General features: G+C 44.3%; 1 protein-coding gene across 4 annotated transcripts in view; it reads left to right on the top strand.

The window, feature by feature from the left end:
* FGF12 (fibroblast growth factor 12) overlaps window positions 1–22817 on the top strand; it is a 236277-nt gene that overhangs the window by 139354 nt on the left and 74106 nt on the right. For all 4 annotated transcript variants that reach the window (XM_053986048.1, XM_053986046.1, XM_053986049.1 and 1 more), the window contains one exon: window positions 20147–20257. In XM_053986048.1, coding sequence (XP_053842023.1) covers window positions 20147–20257 — 111 coding nt within the window. The remainder of the gene's footprint in view (window positions 1–20146; window positions 20258–22817) is intronic.

Genomic DNA, 22817 nt, shown 5'->3' with positions numbered 1-22817 from the left:
CTCTCAGCTGTCCTTGGTAGATGTGAGAACTCAGCACCTGGCAAGAATAGGCCCTCCATAGTTTCTGAGTGGAATTATGATTTATGTCTTGCTTATTTTTTTTTACTGCTATAAGTCACCATAAAGGTAAGAAAACAGAGATTGGTTTGAGAAGCTGCTGTGAAGATGTAGTTTTCTCAGATGTTCTTCAGTATAATGGTTAAAAAGGGGGATACTCATTCACTTAGCCATTCAGGATGTACCATCAACCTGTGTAACCCTCCCATGTTTTCCATAAACTTTAGTATTATGTTTGTTGATCAGTCTCTTCATGAAGCCCCTTCTCCACAGCTGAGGCGTGTTGGTAATGACTCTCCACCAAGGTGTCAGAGGTAGCTAAGGCTGCTCTTCTTGTCTGTAGACTGATGTACATGACCTGGGCTCATCTGAGCAAGGGAAGGAAATGGGACAAAGCCTCTCACCATAGAAGGCCACTTCTGTCAGAAGGCTACTGTTGTCAAACAAAGGGGAAAGAATATTTACTCTGGATTGCTGTCAGCATTCCAGATTCACAGGCTGTGAGGCAGGAACCATATTTAGTTACAAAAATGTTTGAAGACTCAATGCATGGGTTAGGCTGTGCAAACGCGTTTCTTTAATGGTGTGCTTTAAAGCAGGTATCACAAGAGGCTGTAAAATACTTAAAATATAGTGTGACTTGAAATATTCAAAGGGGAAAGTTGCCTATAGTTTCTTTCCTACTCAAATTATGATGAGAGGTGGCTTGCTGGACTATCCTATATATTAGTTAATCTGTGAGACAAGATCAGAACGCAGCTCTTGCCCAAAAAATGTTGGCATTTTGTCTCGGGAATCACTCTTTGCAGGATCAAGAATGGGAACTGGGAATCTTACTGATATAATTTTTTATATTCCTCTTTCCTCTCCATCCTAATCCGCTATTAAATGCAGTCTCCTAAGGTTTAAAAGGGCTGGGAAGTGTAGATCTGTTAGCTAGATTTCAAGATGCTTTGTCTCATGAAAGTTTTAGTGACTTCCAGCAGAATTTGGTTGAGAAGGCTTTCTATTGGTCCTACTCCAGTGCTCCCAGCTACACAAGTCCAATTCTGCTTCCTTGGACTCAGTAAATGCCTGTGAATAATTTATGAATTTTAAGAATTCCCTCAACTTTCATGGACTTTGATGCTGAGGAACATTTTGGATAACTTATAGGCAAGAATGATTTTAGGGAATCTTTTTATTGACTTAGAAGGAGGATCAGTGCTACTCAGTGTTGTAAAAATAGAGCTGCTCAATCTTCAGAGCTGTCAGTCAATCACTTGTAACCATACGGTATTCAATTTATAAAAGCAAAAAACTAGAGGAATTAAGTTGCTATGAAAAAAAAATCTTAAGTGTCCTTTCATAGGCTATGGACTGGGTCTGCTTTAGTTCCCTGCATCCATCTTTTAACTAGGGATTTCTTTCACTGATACATTGTATTTCCTGGTCTTGGGCGCTGAGGAGGCAGCATGCTACATTCTGCTGCTCGCATTATTTATTCAGGGGAGTGTATTGTGCCCAGATAACTTGCTCATTTCAGAATCCAGTTTCTGCACAGAAAATGACATGCAAATGAATTGAAAGTGGCTTAAAGAAATGTGCATACATTGTGCAGTGACCCACAACCCCAGTGATTATGTGTGCTTAATGATATGCTGGTTCAGTAGTTTGCAAGTCAGTGAAGGGAATGAGAGAAACACCCCTGTTCAAAAGAGGTACAGCTGTGTTTGTAGATGATACAGTGCTAGGGGATCTCTCCTTACCATTTTAAACATGACCTTGTTCTCTGACTATGGAGAGTAACTGCGAAAATACTTCGAATTTACAGAGTGGTTTTCATCTATAGTACTCAACAAGCTCTACCAAATGGAGAGGATTCTTCCCATTTTACAGAAGGTGAGACCAACTCCAGCTATGGAGCAGTTACCTGACACAGAGACCTAATTCCCAATGCTGGGACCAGCATGCTGCACTTTGGGCCCTGCTGCCACTGAGCTCAGGAGGCAGCAGTGGTGGAGCTGTAGCTTGCACATTACACGGATACAACTCTACTGGAGGTTCATGTTCCCTTTGCTCTTTGCTTCTGTAAAGTAACTGCATGAGCTTACATTGATTAAATAAGATGTTTAATACATGTCTTAATATGTGACTCAAACAGTGCTGTAACTAAAATAGTCAGTAAAGACGTGGGTTACTTGGCACTGGTTGGCACCTTGTGCTCCACTTTGCAGCCTGTGTGAAGTGAGAGTGACATACTCCTGCTCTCGTATGGGAAGGGAGAATTTGCACCCCAGAGCAGTTGAGTCTCGCATACTGGGCATGAGTACTCAGAGGTTTTGGCAAGCTATGGGGAACCAGATCCATGCAGGGATATCTTGTATAATCAAAGCTATCTGCTCCTGGGGAAAACAGACTGCAGAAACATCTCATTTGTTGGCTGCCATAGGGACTGTGTTGTAAAATGAGAACTAATTTTGTCTGTCTTTTCAATGAGCAAAGACAGCTGTCTCACATGCTCATTGTGTTCTTTTAGAGCTCTTGGTTGTGTTTTGCTCCAAGATGACTTACTAGTTTAAGATAGGCCAAATAAGGACACTGAGTGCTGTGGACTAAACTGAACATTTGGACACATGGGCTTAATCCCTTTATTGTGAGTTAGTACAGGTCATTTGCTACAATTGTGCATCTATAAATTATGTATTTTGCTCTGAACCATAGTGACTTGATAGAGGATTCAAAAGAAATTATTATATGGCATGGCTTGTCAGTGCAGGTTCGAGAGGTGGATTCTTCCTCAGAGGCTGGTGGATCCAAGAGTTGAATGCAGGAGATAAGACAAGCAGCTCTCTCCATATGACTTCCCTGCCAACAAAGAGTTGAACCAAGTACTTTCATCCCCTTTGTGTCTGAATTAAAGCATCCAAGCGTGTCCCTTCTTCAGCTGTTTAACAGCAGTCTGAAAAGCCTGGGCTGGTGGGTCCAGCTTGTTTGTGAAAGCTGTCACTGTTGCTTCACCAGCCATCTTCTCAGGCAGAGCACACCCCAGAGAGCTGGGGTAGAGGTGGCTTTCCATCATGCCATGGCCACTGAACAGCAGAGCTGAGCAGTTTGGCAGCTTTGCACTAATGGAAACAGGCTAGAGCATCAGGCACAATATCTATGGGGATTGCTAGAAGTTTTATCCAAGTGAAGTCCACTGAAAGAGGGTGTTATTACTTGGGGAAATCATGTTTGAATTGAGGCAGCTTTGGGTCAGGCAATGCCAGGCACTGTGTAGCATTGTCTCAGTCCCCTCAGATGTTGCTTTTATGGGTGAGTTACCAGCTCAGAATGCAGAGCTCATTCTCAAACAGGTTTTTCACACCAGAGAAAAAAAAAAAGTGTTATTTTAATTCATTTTTTTCCCCTGTCTGGTATATATTTTGTGCTCTTCCAGGGAAAGATGCTTTTCCTTAAGGATATGTAAAGGCTTCTTCCAAAGTGAAGGAAATGGCTTGCACATAGGAAAAAAGCAGTAACTTAAACCATGTTTTCCCTTTGCCATATTTCTCATTTTGAATAATAAATAGAGATTTGGAACTTAAAATATATGGATGTAGATATTTTTGCAGCAGTATAAGTAAAATATAAGGGCAACTTTAGTTGAAGGACATAAAAGGACTTTATTCATTCAGAGATTCATTTAAAGCATTTGAGAAGTCTGTCATCTGCAAGCTCTTAAATTCCCCAACTTAAATTCTGAAGTCCTTTCTGATTTCATGCAGGGTGAAAATGATGATTGAAGCTTAGGGTAAAAACCACCTTTTTAGCTCATCGTCCTTGCCTGCTTTTGTGGAGTGGTGCATCTCAGAACAGCTGTAATACCTGCCCAACCTGTGGAATTTGTCCACTTCGTTGCTACTGTCCGAATGCTGGATGCATTACCCAGGGCATAGCTGCTCCTTGCAGGAGAGAATTCCATCTGGATCCCAGCTCTTCTCTGTGTCCATGCAAGTCTGGGTGTGTGCCCAGCCAAGAGGGGTCCATCACATTCTTCTGCCTGCTCCTCTGCAGAATTTGCTGCTGTTTTCTCTATCTAAGAAGTGGCTGACGGGAATGCAAATGGCTGGTAATGTGACATCACCTGGATAGCAAGAGCTCCTAGATGTGCTAGCTGAGATAACGGCATGGATGCCAAGTCTCCAGCCAGAGATGAGCCTGGATAACACCAAAGGAAAGGGCACAGACCTGAGGACATGCGTCCTCCTTGGTTGGGGCAGTGCTGTAAACTCCTTCTGCACCAGCCATGCTAATGAATACCAGCATAATCAGAAGGGAGGAAGATGCTCCCTCCTGCTCATGACCGCTTGGTTGATGGGTTTGGTTTTATCCAGTTGTTCCCGAGGGGTGTTATCGCACACGTTCGTGACTTGCAGATGTGGTGGATGTCACGGTGCGTGGCTGCGCTCCGTTACTGGGCGTCAGATAGCAACTCTGAGCTCTCAGTCTCTAAAATCTGGGGAAGAGCTGCAGGTTCCTGGCTTCCTCCAGAGCATGGAAAACTCAGCTGCCAGCCTGCTTCCCAACACAGCTTGTGGGCGAGCATGTCAGTCAGTAAGCTGCTTCGTACTAGTTGTGGACTGAGTGTGGTTGATGCCAAGAAAATCCATGGAAGTTATCCAAGCTCTGAGAGGGATGGATATCTTCTGTCCCCATGGCCTCAGGGGTAGCTGTGCTTGTGAGAGCAGTGAAAATTGTTAGCCAGCAGAGGCTCACCATTAGATCAATACAAATGATTGATTCCTCCGTCACCAGACAAATGGGAGAGTCAGGGCAAAAAGTGGTTTGTGAGTGATTATTTCCCTTCACCATAAAAGATCCATATAAATCAATTTATTGTTGACTGATAACACTGTTTTTTTTTTTTTTTGGGGGGGGGGTTAATGGTGCATTTTCATTTAGAAGATTCTGATATGTGTATTTTTCTTTAACTTTCAGGTATTCCTCTAAATGAAATGTTCCTTTGAAATATAAACCCAAAATCTTGAGTTCCAAAAAAATACCAAAATGGAGACAAGGTTTTCTTTCTTTCTTACTTGCTTTGCTGAATTCAACACAAAATTAGAATAATTCCAGTAGACCAGATATTTCATATTTTAACAGATAAATTACCTATTAACCAAAACAATCATCAGCTTGACTTGGGCAGTGAGGAGAGCAGAGCTGCCGTGGGAGCTGATGAGGCTGTTTGAGAGACAAACATAATCATGAGTCTCACTGTGGTGGGGAGCAAGTGCAGATGCAGTTAGGCTTATCTGCTTTCCTTCCTTCCCCTCCCCAGAAAGGAATACCACGAACCACAGTGGCCAGGTAGGTGTTTGTTTCATCCCCATTTGTCTCATTTTATCTGTACTTCTGAACAGTCATGTGCACATTACTTCTGAGATTTTTCTGCTCCTGCACAATTGAAATCAAGCTGTGATGTGTTATTAAAATCAAAGGAAGAATTTTATCAAGCAAAAAACATGTCAGATATTGACATTCCTTTCATATTTGCAAGTTCCATGGCTTGGCAGAAGGTGAATAAGAACATAGACAAGAACAGGTCTTGTCTAGAGAAAGCAGCTCACAAGGACCTAACTTTTAAATAAAGAACTAATAATTGAATACAGAAATGTTTCCGTGTGTCCTGTCATAGTGTCATTGCCATGACTGCATTATTGTGTCTTGATCTTGGAAATGTTTTGAGAAGAGACCTGTACTGAAGTCATCTACTCTGTGCCTAGGCTGTACTTGCTGCAGTCTGTCAGGGAGCAGTACCTTCGTACTCTGTTCTCCTGTTTAATATGTGGTTCATCTCTATTCCCCAGCTAACACAAGATTCTTCATATTCATGCATTATCCTTTCTGAGCATGGAGTAAGCTACTACATCTGTTTTATCTTCGCCCTCTTCTGACATATAGCAGAAGCCTGAAATAACTCGGCCTTTCCAGAGGCTAGTTTTAGTTTGCATCCCTATTAAAAGCTGTAGGAGAACCATGGACGCACTCATGGGTGCCTCTCACCCAGCTTGCAGGATCAGGGGTTTTGTGCTTTGAGGGAGTCAATGTGGAGACTGAGTTTGTGCAGCATGGTCACAGGGCTGTAGGGCTACAGCTTCTTAACAGTACCTCTGAAAATAGCTACAACACATTTCTAAAATGGTAAAGCAGAAGGCATCTTTCTTGAGAGCTGTGGAACATGACTGTGGGATTCACTGTTCAGGCAGACCACTCACTTTGGCTTTTCCAGCCCCCACGCTGCAGCTCAGACAAGTAACAGTACTTGTTCCTAGTTCTGAAATGAGGCTTTCTGACACACTGATGGAGCTTATGTGGCTGCTGACAAAATGCACCTGGATGCAAGCTGACACTTGCCAAATATCTCTTCTGTCCTGTGTTCATTCCAGAATGCCCTGGCTAAAGGTGAGAGAGACAAGGCCATGAACCTGGAGGCACGGTGGTGACCAGAGTCCTGAGCCTTTCCAGTCTTTTGGGAGGAGCTGCAGCTGGTTGCTGGTGTGATGAGGCTCCATGCAGCACCTCCGGGCATTTCTGCTCTCTGCCCTTTCCCTGCAGAGTGGGCTGCACTGGGAGATGAAGGTTAATGCTGGAAGCAGCAGCATCACAGAAGGGGTCTGTGCAGCTGTGGTGCTGCATCTGCTCTGTGGCTTTGGGTTTGTCATTAGGAGGTGACTTTTCTGTGCTGGGGTACCCATTGAGGAGATGCTGCCTGGGGTTCTGCAGCTCTAGGCAGAGGTCTAAGTTTGGAAGACTGTTGAGCTCTTGTGCTCAATAGCAAGGGGGGAGGTAGCAGTAGCAGCTCCTCTCGTGTCTTGGCAGCATGTGCACCTGTTGTACCTGAAGTTTTGTGTGGGAGGTGGAATTTTGTGCAATCCCGTCTGACTTGCATCAGTGCCCCCTCCTCCTTCAGTGTTACCAAGCACAAAAACAAACTCGATTTGCAATGGTGCTTGGCTGGCCCTGCTGTGTTCCTGAAGAGGAACCCTCAGCTGTGGACCTCTGGCACTTCACTGGCCAGAGGGTGGGCAGCTGTGGTAAAAGGAGAGGAGCAGGTATGCTGCCACCTGCCTATGTTCCCTGACTTTCTTCCTGGGACCTTTTCAGCAAATTAGTTCTTTTTTGGAGTGTGCAGCTTCATTGATACATGTCAGAATGGCTGGTTGCCTCTCATGGTGGGGGCTGTACGTGGGGGTGAAGATCCAGGGCTAGGTTCAGCCACTACAGTGTTGGAAGGCACAGAGCTTCTCTCACATCCCGCAGCAACATCTATGGAGTGCTCTGTGCACTCCTGTCTCACCTTCCCTCCAGCAGCCTGCTCTGTTAAGGGCATATGTTACTTCCAGTGGACAGCTACATGCTGTGAACTGGCAAAATAACCACAGAGAGGCAATGTAATTCTGTTACTTGTGCCTCTTCTCCAGCTGAAACCTGATTGCAGTTATGATAAAGATAAAATCCCCCTGAAATGTTCCTTTCTTGAGATACTTAAGCATTTTGAATTGGAATGAAGGAAGAAAAGAGAGGTCTTGGGGTTAATAGAACATACTCACTTAATTGATATTTATCTAGAATAGCACAGTTGGCTGTCTCCTCCCTTGTTGGCTGCACAGATAGTTTCTTTGCTTAGCAGTTGCCACCCATGTTGCCTCAGCTGCCAAATGAATACATTTCATTCATCCCCCAAAGCAAAACTGTTTGCAAAAGGTCAAGTGGATGGGTCTGCTGCAAAGGAAGCCGGGCTGCAAAAAGCCAGTCCACATTTTCCAGAACATTGAGAAACAGTAGAAATTAGCAAAAAGACAGCTGGTTTTGGCTTCCAGCGCCCAGCTTAGGGTTGGGTTGCTGAAGGGTTCCCTGGGGTCACTGGGCTGCAGGAGATGCAGGGATCAGATGCTGGCAGGTCCACCTGCCCCGTAGCTGGTGGTTTTCTGGCTCGGCTCCTGTAACTGGAGCCGGGGTGAGTCACTGGCTGCCTCTGGGATCGATCTGCGGCCGTCCCTGCGGTCAGCATCACGCTCTTGTGGGGATTGTCTGTTACTGGGGCTAAAAGGGCTGGCAGAGCGTGTGGTGTAACCAGTAATTCTCTGCTGGCTTTTACAGTTAGGTGTGGTGCTCATCAGTATGGGCTGTGCCTGCTGGCAGACACACAGCATCAGTACTGAAACATTTCTAAACGTTTCTTTTGGCTTTCATTTAATTTCATTCTGTGCCACTCCTACCTTCTTTGCTTCCATAAACCTTCTTCTATTTTTCTTCCTGTTTCTTCTTCTATTCTACTTTCCATTAAATAAATTCTAAGATTTTAGAGCTACAGCCCCATAGCAGCTCTTGAATGATTAGCAAGCACCAAGTGAAGTTTTAGAGCTTTCTGAGCTCTCCTGGGCAGCTGGGGGAGCAGGAGCTTTGTTCAAAAACCCGTTGGAGAGGCAGATTTTCTGTTTTCACTCCATCTGCACTGTGTCATCCTCAGCACACACATCCCTGGAGAGGGAGCTCATTGATTTCAGCTCTCTTCTGAGATGGCAGTTGGGTGGCAGGTGAATCTGCCTGTCTCACTGGAGTCCTGAGGGCTCCTTGATACCAGAAATGAGGTGTTTGTGCTGAGAGATGAGCAATAAATCATCATCGTTATTTAAAACAGAGCTTTAGATGGAATGAAGTGGATGATCGCTTTCTCACACCTGGAGCATTTTCATTAATTTGAAGGAAACCTTTGGCTCTAATGGAAAATTAAAATCATTATGAAGATTAAAAAAGGTATGTTTTCACAAAGCAAAAGGAAAGAACTTCGAGTCATATGGTAGAATTTTGGCCATTTTAGCATGATCTTGCTCTTTGAAGTATAATGTTTCAGAATGGCACAAGCAGCACATTTTCATTATGCATTTGGGTGTTGTATAAGATTTGTTGAAATTTAGTAACAGCATAGTTTTGAGTCAAAAATGCTTCTAGACTGCTACAGAAATGCCTAAGCTGCACTAATGCAGTGAGCAAAAAATATTCTTGTAATACAACCCAACTGATTCCAGCTTTAATTTCTTCCACATCACAGGCTCATTACCTGTTAAATAAAGGAGTTTCACATGCTCATCCCATTGGAAAATGCTGTGAGATTGCTTGAGGAATACTGTAGCAAAAGAGGATGTTATCACTTGGGACTATTTAAAGCTTGCAGAATGACACTGGGACCCAAATTTTCCCCTGAGTTTGTTATCCAGTGATTATCCAGGGCACTTCTGTGAGCTGGTGTTGGTAGGACCAGGTACCTTCCCCGAGACTGATAGCATCTGAAGTGCTTCATTTCTCCTCAGTGCTTGTTGGTAGTATGTTCTGTCCATTTTCTATTTTAATGAATTTACTATTCTAGGCGTTCAGAGCAGAGTGGAAGTTTGATGTTTGTTTCCGTAGTATGTTTTATTTGTGTTAGGGACTACTCAGTGTTTCTGCAGTATTTCAGTCCTGCTGGATTGATAGGGGAAGTGAAGAGATTTAGCATGCGAGAATAGCTTAAATCCCAGCCCTGTGGCAGGCCTGAACAGCAGGGATGGTGTCTGCCCTGCTCATATGAGCACTATTAGTGATGAGGTGCCTTGCATGGGGCACTTCAAGGTGAGGAGAGATGGGGACTCTATCGTGGAGTCTGTCAAAAACTCAGAATACAGAATGTGCTAATGCCACCAAGTCATGGTCACCCAGCTGCAGGGCTGAAAGGGACCCTCACTGTTGATTAGACCAGCTTCAGTCCTATGCTGCATTCCTTAGAAGGATGTTCTTAAACTTGTTTTTTGCATCCTCCCACAGAACAAATTCTGGGTAGAATGTCCTAATATCCAAACCACTTCTCTGTAGGAAGCCGGGAAGAAATCTGATAAACAGCAACAAAGTTTTACATTGCATTTTGGAGCCAAGAGAACAAAATAAAATCTTTCTAACTGTACACATGGCAGAGCACTGCTACAACATTCCCCAGGATTTCTGAGCCATCAAACAAGTCCTTAGGATGGGTCTGACATGTAGCTCTGTAGGAAACCTTCTCTCTGGGAAGCTGCAGGCCAAGAGGTGCTGCAAGCATGGCAAAGCATAGCTGCTTTTCAGTTTCTCCTCCTGTCAGCTCAAGGCAGCAAAGCAAGCAGCTTCTCCAGACATCCTCTGAGCTCACATTTCCACCTCTCTTGGCATAACATATGTGGGAATATACCCTTCCTTCTCTGATAAGAGCTTTGGGCTCAGTCATCCTGAAAGCTCTGCAGTGTGGGTGTTCCCATTTGTTGAATTTGTTCTTAATGCAGATCTTGAGCTTCCATCGCTGGCACAGGGAAAGTCAGGATTTTACTCCCCACGTTTCCCCTTTGTGGGTGTTGGCTCAGGAGCTGGCACAGCCCAGGGGGCCAGGGAGAACCACGCTTGGTTGGTTCATGAGACACGTCTGCATCCAGATGAGATGTGCTCAGTGGCTGTGGGCTCAGACATAATATTTATGCTATCCTCTGTTTCACTCTTGGTGAATATGCTGTAATTTTGGCTAATTACACAATATGTCAGGAATAATTGCAGGGTGTTCCTCAAAATAAATAATACATTTTGTATGCTCTGCTATCCATACTTATGAGCAAGCTTTAACCTTCAGTAGCCAAGGCATTGACTGTGCTGGAAAATGACAGCTTAAGAGCTGTAGCTACAACTTATTTTGCATTAAATTTCTAATTTTTAAAATTCCTTTACCTGAAGAAGCTTATCCTGCATAAATTCTGGAAGAGCTTTACATCTCTTCTGTATGCCTTTTGTTCCTACCTGGCTTTGGTTTTATCATCAGAGCTGAAGTCAATACAGGTGTAGAAAATTGCTCTTGAAAGGGAAATGTTTTGAAATTTTGTCTGCTGTTAAAACACACTGGATCAACAAAGCAACATAAACCGCATCCTGGGGGAGGCAAAGACAAACGTGGCAGTGAACTGTATGAAGAATTGGGTTTTTTTAGTTCTCTAGTCAAATAAAAGAAGTTTCTGGGGAGAAGAGGATTCAGACTCAATGCAGTATTTCATTGTTCTTAAAATGAAACTTTGGATTTAATCTCTGGCTCTGTAAACATTTTTTTCATTACATTTCCAAAGAAAATGTCATGTCAAAAGAAAAAATGAAAACTTGCATTATTTTCAGGCCTCTCTTTTTTGTTTTGTTAGTGAGATGGAGTTTGTATATAGCTTTATCTACTCTTACTCTGAACTTTTCAGCAAAATATTCAGCTAGACAGTTTTACTCAGAAGTAGTTAGCAATTCTATGCCAAAATACCTAGTGTCAGGTGGGCCATCAGTTCTCATCCACTTTTTGTCCCACTGTTTCATTTGCAGTGGTCTTTTGGTTCCTCTTTGGCCCGCAGTGCTGTGATGGCTGTTTTGTCCTTGGTGTTTGTGCAGAGTGGGTAGCTCATGTGTCATGTACATTACTTTGGTGTTTGCCTTCTGGGAAAACTCATCCACAACTTCATACCTCATTATCCTTGAGCTGTTGACCTTAGGTGGCTGTCACATGGGATCTAGATCTCAGAGGGTGGGTGAGCTGCAGGGTGACTTCTTTACTTTCTAACACCCATAGGCTGTGCTAAGGCCGTCCGCAGAGATGTAGCAGCGATTCCATGTGGCACCCCTAGTTTTCAATGTTTTATATGAACTGATTTCTCTGTCCCTTACCTCAGACTTGTATTAACATCCCTGTAAAGCTGATTCCCTGGATATGGGAGGGCCTGCATAAATGCCATGGACGTGCAATCACATCATTTCCACCTACTCTACAAGTGAGAAATAAGACTTCCCTGGAGGGACTCATCTTGGTTAGAGCAAAGCAGGCATCGTGGAGGGGTGCAGGCAGGCAGCTGTGATCCATGCTGGAGAGATAATTACTATTCCTCCTGGCAGCCGCCAGCACAGGAAAGGAAATCACTTCTCTGGATGCTCTTTTTGCCTACAAGGTGCCATTCTGCTCTAGTGACTCAGTGACGGTGACAGGAGGCAATTGCGCTGATGGGTGCTGTCATCGGCTCGAGCCCATCATCCCTCTGAGTTGGGGAAATGTCATTTTTGGAAGCATGTCCTTCAAACAGAGAGGCCCTCCCTACCAGCACAGCCCGTTATTAAGTGTAATGCATTCTGGAAACACCGGTTGTTTCTCTGTAGTCATTAATCCTGGGTGGAGGTTTGCACTTGAGATGAGTAAATACATGACTGTACCATGCAGCCCTGTTGTCCCAGAGCCATCTTCTTCTCCAATGAATGCTTGTAATTGGAGGGTAACACTGTTCCTGTAATCATGTTAAACTGAAGCTGGGTATGGCCTTTGTTCTGCATCATTGGGAAGGGAGCTGGGATTGAATGTTTGATGCCCTCAAAACCATAGATCTCATGAGCAAAGCTTGATGTCAATAAGTCTGTTTCCATCTCTCCATCCTACTCACAGGCTGAGTGATGTGCCAGTGTCTTAAGCCAAATAGCTGCATCTAAATTGAAGGGGTTCATGGCAGCTTTGCAAGGTGGGGTTGGATGCCTGGCTTTGCTACAGAGCTCCCTAATGTTTGGGCAGCTGTTGTTACCCACTGTGACTGGACCTATGTGCAGGCAGCCTGAGGAGACATCCAGATAAACACAAATGTTCCCCTGTGTCACTCACTTCCCTTGGCTCTGCAGTTCTTTTGCCCTCTCCCTGCCTGTTACTCAGGATACTACAGGCAGCATTGCCCAGGCCATCCTGGCCACCTGCTTGTAGGCTTCCTCAAAGAATACATGTCCTTCAGCTCCAAACAAGTTTGCTGAGTTTAGTGACAGAAACTGGAAAATACTGTGACACTGGGAAATAAATGTCTTGCCTCTGCCTGTGCACTTCTGTGCACTGAGTGATTCCCGAGGGAGCTGAAAATGCTCAGCACTTTGCAGCAGGATTTCCCACCTCTGCACCTGCATGACACAGTTGGAGTGTCCTCCAGGATCCCCGCGTGTGGCTCACGATGCTCCGACCTGCTCCGTGCATGACTCGCTGCAGGTGCAGCCACAGCCAGCCATGTGCAGCATCTGCTGAAGACTTACAGCCACGGTCACTGCGTGGCAGAGTTGGTCAGGGTGTTTGGCCAGAGGAAACATACTCTGGGTCTTCAAGGGCAGCAGCTCCTTTCACAGCTGCAAGTGGTGAGCTTCCTGAGATTCCCAGTTTGGGTGGATTCAGTGAATCATTGTAGTGAGTTGAGCTATTAAACTTACGTTGATAGTGATGCATTTAATTTGAGACAGTCAAATTACTTCATCTTAACTCCAAACACCCTGGAGAATTTGGCAGCTCCTGGCTGGGAAAATAACCCCAACATTTATCTCCCTCAGCTTTTCATCCCCGAGTTCTGTGCTGATGCCTGTCACCATAGTAATCTGCATGGAGCTTGCTGATTCTCGTGCCGATTTATTACAAGCCTTTATTAATACTGTACTTCTGAAGGAGGGATTTTGGTGCCCTTCTCTGTCTACAAAATTTGTGTTCGCAAAATTTGGCTTATCGAGTATTCTGGAACCCATCCTTTTTAGGGGAGGGGAACTGCGGTTTCTGCAGTGGCACTTAAAATGCGGAGTTAATCTAAGTAAATTAGGAGCAGTTTATGCTCTGACTTGCATGCTGGGCTTTGTGTGCTAAGGATTTGAGTGCTAGTTAGGTGAGTCATAAATCAACCTCCCATTATGACAGCTGCAGCCTGAATGGGGGAAAATAAGAATAATGGAATGTGTAAATTCCAGGCTAAAATGTTTAATTGCAATAAACAAATGTTTGAAGAACATTTAGGTGAAATATGCTCCTGAGATATATTACAATTCCTGTGTTTGCAGTCACATCCTCAGCAAAACTGTTGCACAGGCACAGAAGGGAGTCAGCAGCATGCCGAGGTGGTTCAGGGGAGAGCTGGGGATGCTTTCTCCCTCGCCAGAGCGATGTCCTTAGGAGGTGCCAGAGGGACTGTTTTGGGAGCCTGCTGCTGGCATCTCTCACAGCCTTGCTGTGCTCAGACCAGACAGAGGCACTGAGCTGCAGTGAAAGAGAGCAAACAAAAGGGTAAGTCTCCTGTGGAAATTCTGCAGTAGGTGCCTTCCTTGTACCTTATTGCAGGTTGCTGGATAGAAAATCGCTGCTTCCTGTCTGAGCTTGCAGAATCATCTGTTGTTTGACAGCTCGCTGTGCAGAGAGCAGTAACCTCACGAGCTTCAGAGTTTATGCCATAACCCACACTGAGTACCACTGGCACCCAGCACAGTAACATCTTCTGAAGTAGATTTAGAAGCATTTCTGCACCAGTAACTTCAAGTGGAGGCTTGCCTGCCAAACCAAGAGCATTGCTGTGCATTGCAAGAATCCTTGGAGCCAGTGGCTCAAATCCCTCAGAGGTCACTAAGCCCTTCATCTTTTTTAAGAGTTCATTGAAAAGTGGCCCCTCTGAGTTCTGTGCCATGGTTTGGAGAATTCAGATTGAGGTGACTTCTGTGAGTATGGTTGTGTTGTCTTTTTATAATTCCCAGCCCAAGGCAAAGTGGGGACTGGCTTGCTGCAGCCTCAGGTCATTGTGTTGGTATAATAAGGGGCATTCTGAGAGTTGAAAGAAATGAGACCATATCAGACTGCCTTCCATAGTGGAATTGCAGCTGGAAGTCGGTGTTGTGCCCTGTTCTTTGTTGCTTCAGAGCAGGGTTTGAAGCAAATTGAGCTACCCTACAGTGATGATAAGAGAGTAGGGGTCCTCCTCCAGGGGTTCAGTGCTGCTGCTTTGCTGATGGAAATAAGCAGGAGTTGGTGCCTTCAGTGGGGCTTTGCTAAATGCTGCATTGATGCATAACCTCATAGCTCCTCTCTGCATTAAGGGAAGTTATTATACTTCCATGTTCTCCATTTTCCATTTAAGGGTGAATTCCTTATTCCCCTTAAATAGGAGAGCTAAATGAAAAGGTCATTAAAGAGTAATATTTCTGTCAGTGCTCTTGCTCTTTTCCCCATAGCACACAGCAGATATCTTCAGCAATGCCTGCAGTTTGAGGGTGAGGGACATGACTCTGCAGAGTAGCTGATTTAGCCATGATCCTCTGGCCTTCAGTGAGCATGCCCCTGGAGATCAAACAAAGTGCATGTGAGCACCCTGCAACTATCATGTCCTTGGCAAGCCCCAGGAGAATGAAGATCACTGTGTAGCTGCATAATAAGGCAGGAAGCACAGCAGCTCATGGTGAACTGAGATGACTTTAAGGCTCAGCAGCAGGACAGCAGAAGTGAATAATGGCAGCATCACATTACCATTTAAGTAGAGACAGGAAGATTAGCAGTCAGATCATGATTTAGTTAGCCTCAGCTGTGCCAGAGGGCTCAGAAAGTTAAAAGCAGGGCAGGCAGAAGTGGTGAGTTTGGCCTGTGGAAAGTGTAACCAAGCAAGATGCCCTTCAGGGGATGTTCAGTGAGTTGTCAGTGGATGCCTGCCCTAAGAATGGTTATTAGGTGACAGCTGTGTCTTCACTGAAGGTAAAGTGCCCAGTCTGACAGATGCTACACACTAGGAGAGTTACAGCTTAGCTCTTGCCCTGTGTTATTGTTCTGTTCTGCACTCTGATGTCCCCATTGTAGTGCTTCCTGAGCATGATCTTCCCTTGCATCTTCCAGAATTGCCACATTGGAAAGAGCTGAGATTACTGCATCTGCATAAAGGGAGTCCACTGAGTTTTCTCCAGTGCTCCCCAACCCTCAACAGATGTATATGAGCAGCTAGAACAAGATCTTGAAAGTAAACATCCTGAAGTATAGCAGTATTGCTTATAAAGTGGGGATAAAAATATCCCTTTGCATATTGCATGGGAAACCTGGTAGCATGGGGTCTTGCACTGGGAGTAGAAGCTGCATGGAATTCTCTTCTATTCACTCAGTAGTTTGGGATTAAGGCAGTGAGAACATCTTTCTTAAATCCATTCTGAAGTGCTTGACTTTGTGTTTAGGGAGACACTAAGTTGTTGCTGAAGTCTTGTCCATGTTAGTTCAATTCCATTTCTGCAGGGAAAGCTGCAGAAGGGCACATGGAGGAGCCTGAGGGGGAGGAATAGGTTTATCCCAAGTGTGTTCTGCAGTATTGTGCCTTTAAAAGCAAGAGGATTTGAGTCCCATTTGCTTTACAAGGCTGAGGTTAGGGAGTAGGTTTAAGTTTGATTTGTGATAAATTCTAAGAATTACAGAAAAAAATGCTCATAGCAGAGTTTTTGCTTATCTGTGCTGCATTTTTCCCCCTTTATTTTACAGTTATCTTTCTCTTATTGAATATAGCCCGGAGCAGTATCATTGAGGGAAATACAGACAAAAGTATAGAAGTTGTGGGGTTTTATTTTATTTTTTCCCCCTGGTACTCCAATAAGCACTGTCAATAATATCTTCTGGTTAGGGTGGTTCTCTTTTTATTGCAAACCTGGAAAGTTCTCAGTCTATTTCACTGTCTTTCTGTTCTGACTTACCAGGGTGTCTCAGCATCCTTAATTGACAAGGAGACTTAATGGTTTTGAGGGTTTTCTTCTATAAACTGAGGTTTTCAGCACAAATGCTGCAACATAAGGGTTAGCAGTGCTAGAAGACTGATAGAATTGCTCTGTAGATGGAAAGAAGTGATGTTAAAATATATGATATGACAAAAGTAGGTCTCTTAAAAGTCACGTGCAGCATTTTACCTCTGGGCTAGCAGCAAAATTCCCATCCTGTGATTATACAGTTTTCTCTTCCGGTAATAGTTCCATACTGAGAGGGGAAGATGGGTAAACCCTTGCTCCTTGTTAAAAGGTGTCTTTGCCTAAAATTATGTCTGTAGGCCTCCAGCCACACTGCTTACTGTATGAATGGCAAATCCCAGTACCTTACTTCATGCCCAGACATAAGAAGTTCCCTGTGGGAAGCAGCTACTCCAGCAGCTGTTGTCACCTGTGCACCTGTTTGTGTTTGAGCTGCTTCTTTTGCAGGCACTGGAGAGGTACTGGTGGTTTTGGGACCCTATGGACCTGGCCTGGCCAGCCTATGGGGGTTTGGGGATGCAAAGAGAGATCAGTTCAGGTGGAGAGATGACTGTACTGTGTGAGACAAGTCACCCATTGCTCAGTGACTCCCCAGTCCTCCTTGTGTTCAAGAACTCGGTGCTGGCTGTGTACTGCCCTCCACTGCTTCTGTGTTTAGTTCAGGTAGCTAAAGGTACTTGAAAGCGCAGCTTCTCTGCTGTAGAAAGATACCCAAGGAAATGAAGAAACTAGGGAAGGAGAGACCTGTGTGTCTCCAAAATGCTCTCTGATCCTTTGGTGCCTGGAAGAGGCATTTTTTTGCTACAGGGAATCCTAAATGAGTGCGGGCAGGGATGTTCCTGCAGAAGAGGATCTGTGCAGTGAGGAAAGACAGGAGCTCTGCTGCTTTCAGACTTTGTTAGGGCCAGGAGGGATGTGGTTTTGTGTATGGCTAAGAACTCTCTGCTTCACTCCCTTTGAGTTTTACTTTTGAGTTTGGGTATGAGCCTCAAAGTTCAGCAAAACCAGGTCATGTAACACAAGATTTCGTCTGCAACTCGTCCCTAGGTAGGCAGTGACTCAGAAACAGCTGGCATTATCAAGAGGGCAGTTGTTAAAGCTGACCAGGTGTCTGTCAGGTCAGTAAGAGAAAGGAACCTGAAAGGATTTACCCTGTATTTGCTATGGTGATACAGCCTTCTGATGCAAGTGTTTGCATCTATAGAAAGGATGCAAGGAAGCATCAGGGGATCTTGAGTGCTCTTCTGATAAACTCTGAAAATGTCATAAGCTATTAATAACAAGCAAATTTGGTCAGTGTTTTACACAGTAGGCTATTTAGTAGAAGTGGGAGAGATTTTCCTGTTCCAAAATGATTTGCATGGTTGAAATATAGTTTGCATCCCTAAGAAGGAGGAAAAGGTGCTACTCTAATTCTGTCCTGTAGCTAAGTCATCTTCTGAAGAAAAGAGATAAGGTCAGGGTTGTTCTCTTTCCCCGCTCCTCTTCAGAGAGCTTTAAGACAAGACCTCCCCACTTTCCAGCACACAGAAAACCTTAGACTGCAGGAGCATCTTCTACATCTCTCCTTCTGGGAGCTCTTCCATTTCATGCAAAGTACTTCAACATTAAAATTTAACCAGTGAGTAAAATTAAGGCTAAGATTCATTCAGGGACTCAAATGTAGGTGTCTCGTATCAAAGAGTGCCTATTAGTGCCTTTACTATTGTGGTATTAGATAAAAGGGAGGAAGGGGACAGACTTGAGGAGGGAGGTGCAGGCATCTGTGCCTAAGAATGCAGCTTTTCATTTCCTCTAGCTTTGATGTGCTTTTCTAACGGAAAGCAAGTTAAATCAAGCTTCTACATTCAACAAAATAGGTAATTCATTTAGGCAAGAAGAATGAGCTAAGTGTTTTGCTAGGTGTTATTTTTACATATGTTGGCTTGACCAACACTAGCTCCTAGTAGATGACCAGTACAGTTATACTTATTTACTGTCCCAGCACTGAGAGTTGCTGGGAGAAAGCCTGACTGCAGCCTACAGCACTCACTGCGCTGAAATCGCTTCTTTTTTAAGGCAGCATAGAAACCATCTGATCTGATTTATTCGGTGGCTTTTGCAGCTGTGAGAAAGTACCTGACTCTTCCCTGCCTAGTGTAGGGATTGCTGAAACTGAAATCCTTTGCACCTGCAGCCTGTCTTCATCTGAGAGCCCTGCTGCTGCTGCTGTCAGTGCAGGAGAGCAGGGTGAGGGTGCCCCAAAGGGGAGTCGTGCAGGGATGCAGCAAGAGCGGGGCTTCGGATGGGAACATCAACACACAACGTGACCATGGTTATGTAACGAGCATGGCTTATTAAACAGCCTCACCAGAGGCATGAAAGGCAGGAGCCTGATGAGATTTTGGTATGCTGCACTGGATTCTTTCCTGTCCATTGAGCCAGCAATAATTGGGTCTTATTTATTTACTTTTGGAGGGTAGTCACATAAAACCACAAAGTCCTGTCACACAAGGAGGATCCCCTCCATGCAGTGAGTGAGTCTGCTCACACGCAGTCAGCTCACTTGTGTTCCAGCAGCAATGCCTGTGACAAGTTTTTAAACTCGCATGATTACAACTGAATTTGGTTTTGACCACTTAGTTTGTGTTTGGTTGGTAGGGTGACGAGGAGACACCTCAGTCATGTGAAGTTCAAGTTGGTTTTGCTTTTGTTCGTGTTTTCCTTTTACCCTTCAGCAGGAAGGTATAAAATGTTGTAGAGGCAACAGGGAAGAGCCAGCCATGTCCTGGCTGGCTCATGATACATAGGGGCTGGGAAAAGGTCCCTGTTGGAGACAAAGATTCTAATCTGCCAGAGTGTGTGGCACATGTTTTAGGAGGGGGAGAACATGCAGAATTTTAAAACAGAGGTGGTCTACGGTGCCCATAAATGCTTCAGAGGTAAGTTTTGGAAATGTCTTGTGTCTGTCCCTTTCCGAATTTTTCTCCCCAAGTCCCACAGAGTTGCACTCAAGTGCAGCCCTGATTCAGCACTCAGTTGCTCTCGGTTTACACCACTGTAATACCAGTGATTTAAGCAGCTGTTCATTGGCATAAAACTGGCACTGCATGATAGTGGCTCAACCATACAAAAAGCAAGGTGGTTGGCTTCACAAGCAGAGTAAGAAACAATGGGCACATTCTTTGCAACAGTGCTTGCAAATACTCTTCTGAACAAGCAGCATATTCTAAATTCATCAGCTGTCTAAATACTTCCATTTGGTAGGTAACTTTCAGAGAATTGATGTTCCATAATCTGTTTCTATTGCACCAAGTATGCATTTCATTTTACCTGCTCATCTGATCTCAATTGTATTTGCCTGTCTGTATATTATAGGTGAATATTTTACAGCCATGCTTGGAAGGAGTCACTGAAAACAGTCTTACCTGCCAAGCACTTCTACATTTACTTAGGGCTAAATGGGGGACAAGCAAATTTGGTCTTGTGCTACTCGGTATATCTGATAATAATTATTATTTTTATTTTGCAGAACCCCAGCTGAAAGGAATTGTGACAAGGTTATTCAGCCAGCAGGAATACTTCCTGCAGATGCACCCAGATGGTACAATTGATGGGACCAAGGACGAAAACAGTGACTACAGTAAGAAAAATTAGCCTGTTTTGCAACCCAATTACAATCAAATGCATCACCTAGTAGGTCTCACTTGTGCAACTTCATTTTTGAAAAGATCAAATTAGGAGGAAGACAGCTGTTTTCTGCATATTTTTTTCTCTCTATCCGTCCCCTTTAAATCTTGCCAGTATAATTTCATATGTTTCCTCTCTGATCTTCTTCCCTCCTGCCCCGATTCTGTAACTGCCATCTGGGTGGGGTGGAGAATAAAACCCATGATTTGAATTGCTGCCAGAAGAGAAAGGAGATTATATTTATACACATGCCACGTGGGTAAAGGATACGGGGAATTCTCTCTCCAAGGAGAAGAGGAGAAAATCGTTTTCACTATTTTAGCCTCAAAAATTCAGCAAGCATCAGGAATTTCTAGGCTGGAGAAAAGCAGCTGTTCACTGAAGTCTCGTGCTTTGAGGCTGGTGTAAAGGCTAGGGGTATCAAATGACCTTGTCAAAGGAGGTCAGCTTCCAAAACCATGTTAAAAGGATTGGGTTTGTGCTGGACCACAAAGTTTAAAAACCATGGCCATGTGCAGGAGCCATACTGGTTTAAATGCATGCAAAGCAGTAGTCAGTCTTCCTTTTGAAGAGGAAGTTCTTTTGTCAATGCCAAAGCTCTTCAAAAGGTTAAAAAAGGTGTAGAATATTTTCTGCAGCATCTCTGCATTTCATAGGCACCAGACTGCTGTCTCTGAGTGGGCAGTTAAGCTCAGATCCTTGCTGTCACAAATTGCATCAGCAGGGTAGGATTCAAGTCTTGCATTTTCTTATGGAAAGAACCAACCTGGCCAGCTTGGAATTTGGCTTCCCAAATTATTAGAGGTGAACAAAAGTTCATCTGTGTGGTAGGGTTGATGGAAGCAAACTTCATGTACTTTGAGAAAGGAGGAGCCTGCTTGATTTGCAGACAAATTTTTGTCTAATTCAAAGAAGCTGCTGGCTGGATTGAAGGTGGCATTCCTCCAGGAAGGCAGGGCCTGGGCTGCAGGTGAGGGGCATCTGTAGGGGTGCAGCATTGACATCGTCCTGTGAAGGTGCACTTGGACAGGGGTGCAGGGTGGCTGCAGCTCCACATCCCTGGTGTTTACCCCAACCCCAGGAAGCTGCAGGGTGCTGTAGCAGGAGCATGCTGTGTTCTGGGGCTGCCCTGCTGCAGGCAGCTTAGGGCTGGGGGTCCATACAGGAGAGAGGAGCTGTGGAAAGATGGTGACTGAAATTGCAGGTGGCTGGCAAGGCCATTGTGGAATGACTCAAGAGGTTGCATCCACCAGAAACATGGCCTGTATCAAATGCAAATGTCAGCTTTTAGTCCATTTTCATACACTCATATTGCACAAATTAAATGCTGCAAATTGCAGTAAGACAATTTCTGATTTATGTGTGGAGCAGAAGAATCTGTGGACTTAGACACACATACTTTACACTCAGAGACTCTGGCCTTGAGACACTCTCAGACAGCAACACATGGGTGAGTTCAGTGGGCTGTATTAGCTGCTTTTTCTTAAAGGAAGAAGACCTGGGGTGTTCTTAAACTGCAGAAAATCCCATTGGAGGCCTATTTGTCAAAAATATGGGAAGATATGCTAGAGATGACAGGGATTCATTGCCCTCATCTATCATGGAGGACTGAACATCAAAGTAATGGGCTTAAATGGGAGCAGGGATGAATTTAGGTAAACAGCAGAGAAATGTAAGAGCAGATCTGCAATATTTCAGACTGACAGGGGAGATGAGGGGAGCTGCTGCTCTCTCACTGGTTGCAGGGGACCCTCCTGAGTTCCCGTGGCTGACATTGGGCCCCAGTTGACCAAAGAGCTGTGATTTATTTATCCCCCCAGAAATGTCAGAGATGAGTTTGGCCAAGTGCTGAGTACTTGAGAGCTGCTTCCACCCAGTGTTCTCAACTGGAAATAGATGGGCTGAAGTACACTTCTAGAGTGTAAATTTATCTGGTGAGATGGCAGCCCTGCCTCGGCAGCTTGGTGGGACAGGAGGCATCTCACTGCAGTGTGCCAAGCCACTGGCTCAAAGTCAGGGACTATGCTGGAAAGTTCAGGCAAGTTTTAGAGAGAAGATCAAAGCCAAAGAATTCCCCATCTTCTGATCTCAGGGGATCTCAAAAAAGGGAAAGAATCCAACTGATAATATTTGGCTCCAGAGAATGAAATTAGGACTGTGCTTTATTCAATTTTATATAGCTTTTTACCACATGGTCTCATCAATAAATCTTCAGTGTGAATGAACATTTTAGAATATATAAAGCTTCCTGTTACAGCTTTAGAAATGAAATCACATTTTGCATTTTGGAAGTGCCAAAATAAAGCTGATTGTGTTTTTTCTTTTCTCTTCCTCAAAAAAAATCTCGAATTTTGACCAGAAGTCAAAAGTTACTTGTCTAAGTGAACAGCTTACAGATTTGCTTCACTGCAGTTTTCTGTTTTGAAGTGCTTCTGCAGAAGATTCCTGACCAGCCAGTCAGAAGTATGTTCAAGAGCAAAACTCATCAAAGACTAGATAAATAATATTTTCCC

Source organism: Vidua macroura, chromosome 10 (genome assembly GCF_024509145.1).
Source record: "Vidua macroura isolate BioBank_ID:100142 chromosome 10, ASM2450914v1, whole genome shotgun sequence".
In the NCBI taxonomy this organism is placed as follows: Eukaryota; Metazoa; Chordata; class Aves; order Passeriformes; family Viduidae; genus Vidua; species Vidua macroura.
The sequence above is the reverse complement of the archived record's forward strand: the minus strand, read 5'-3'. Positions and strand labels throughout refer to the sequence as shown.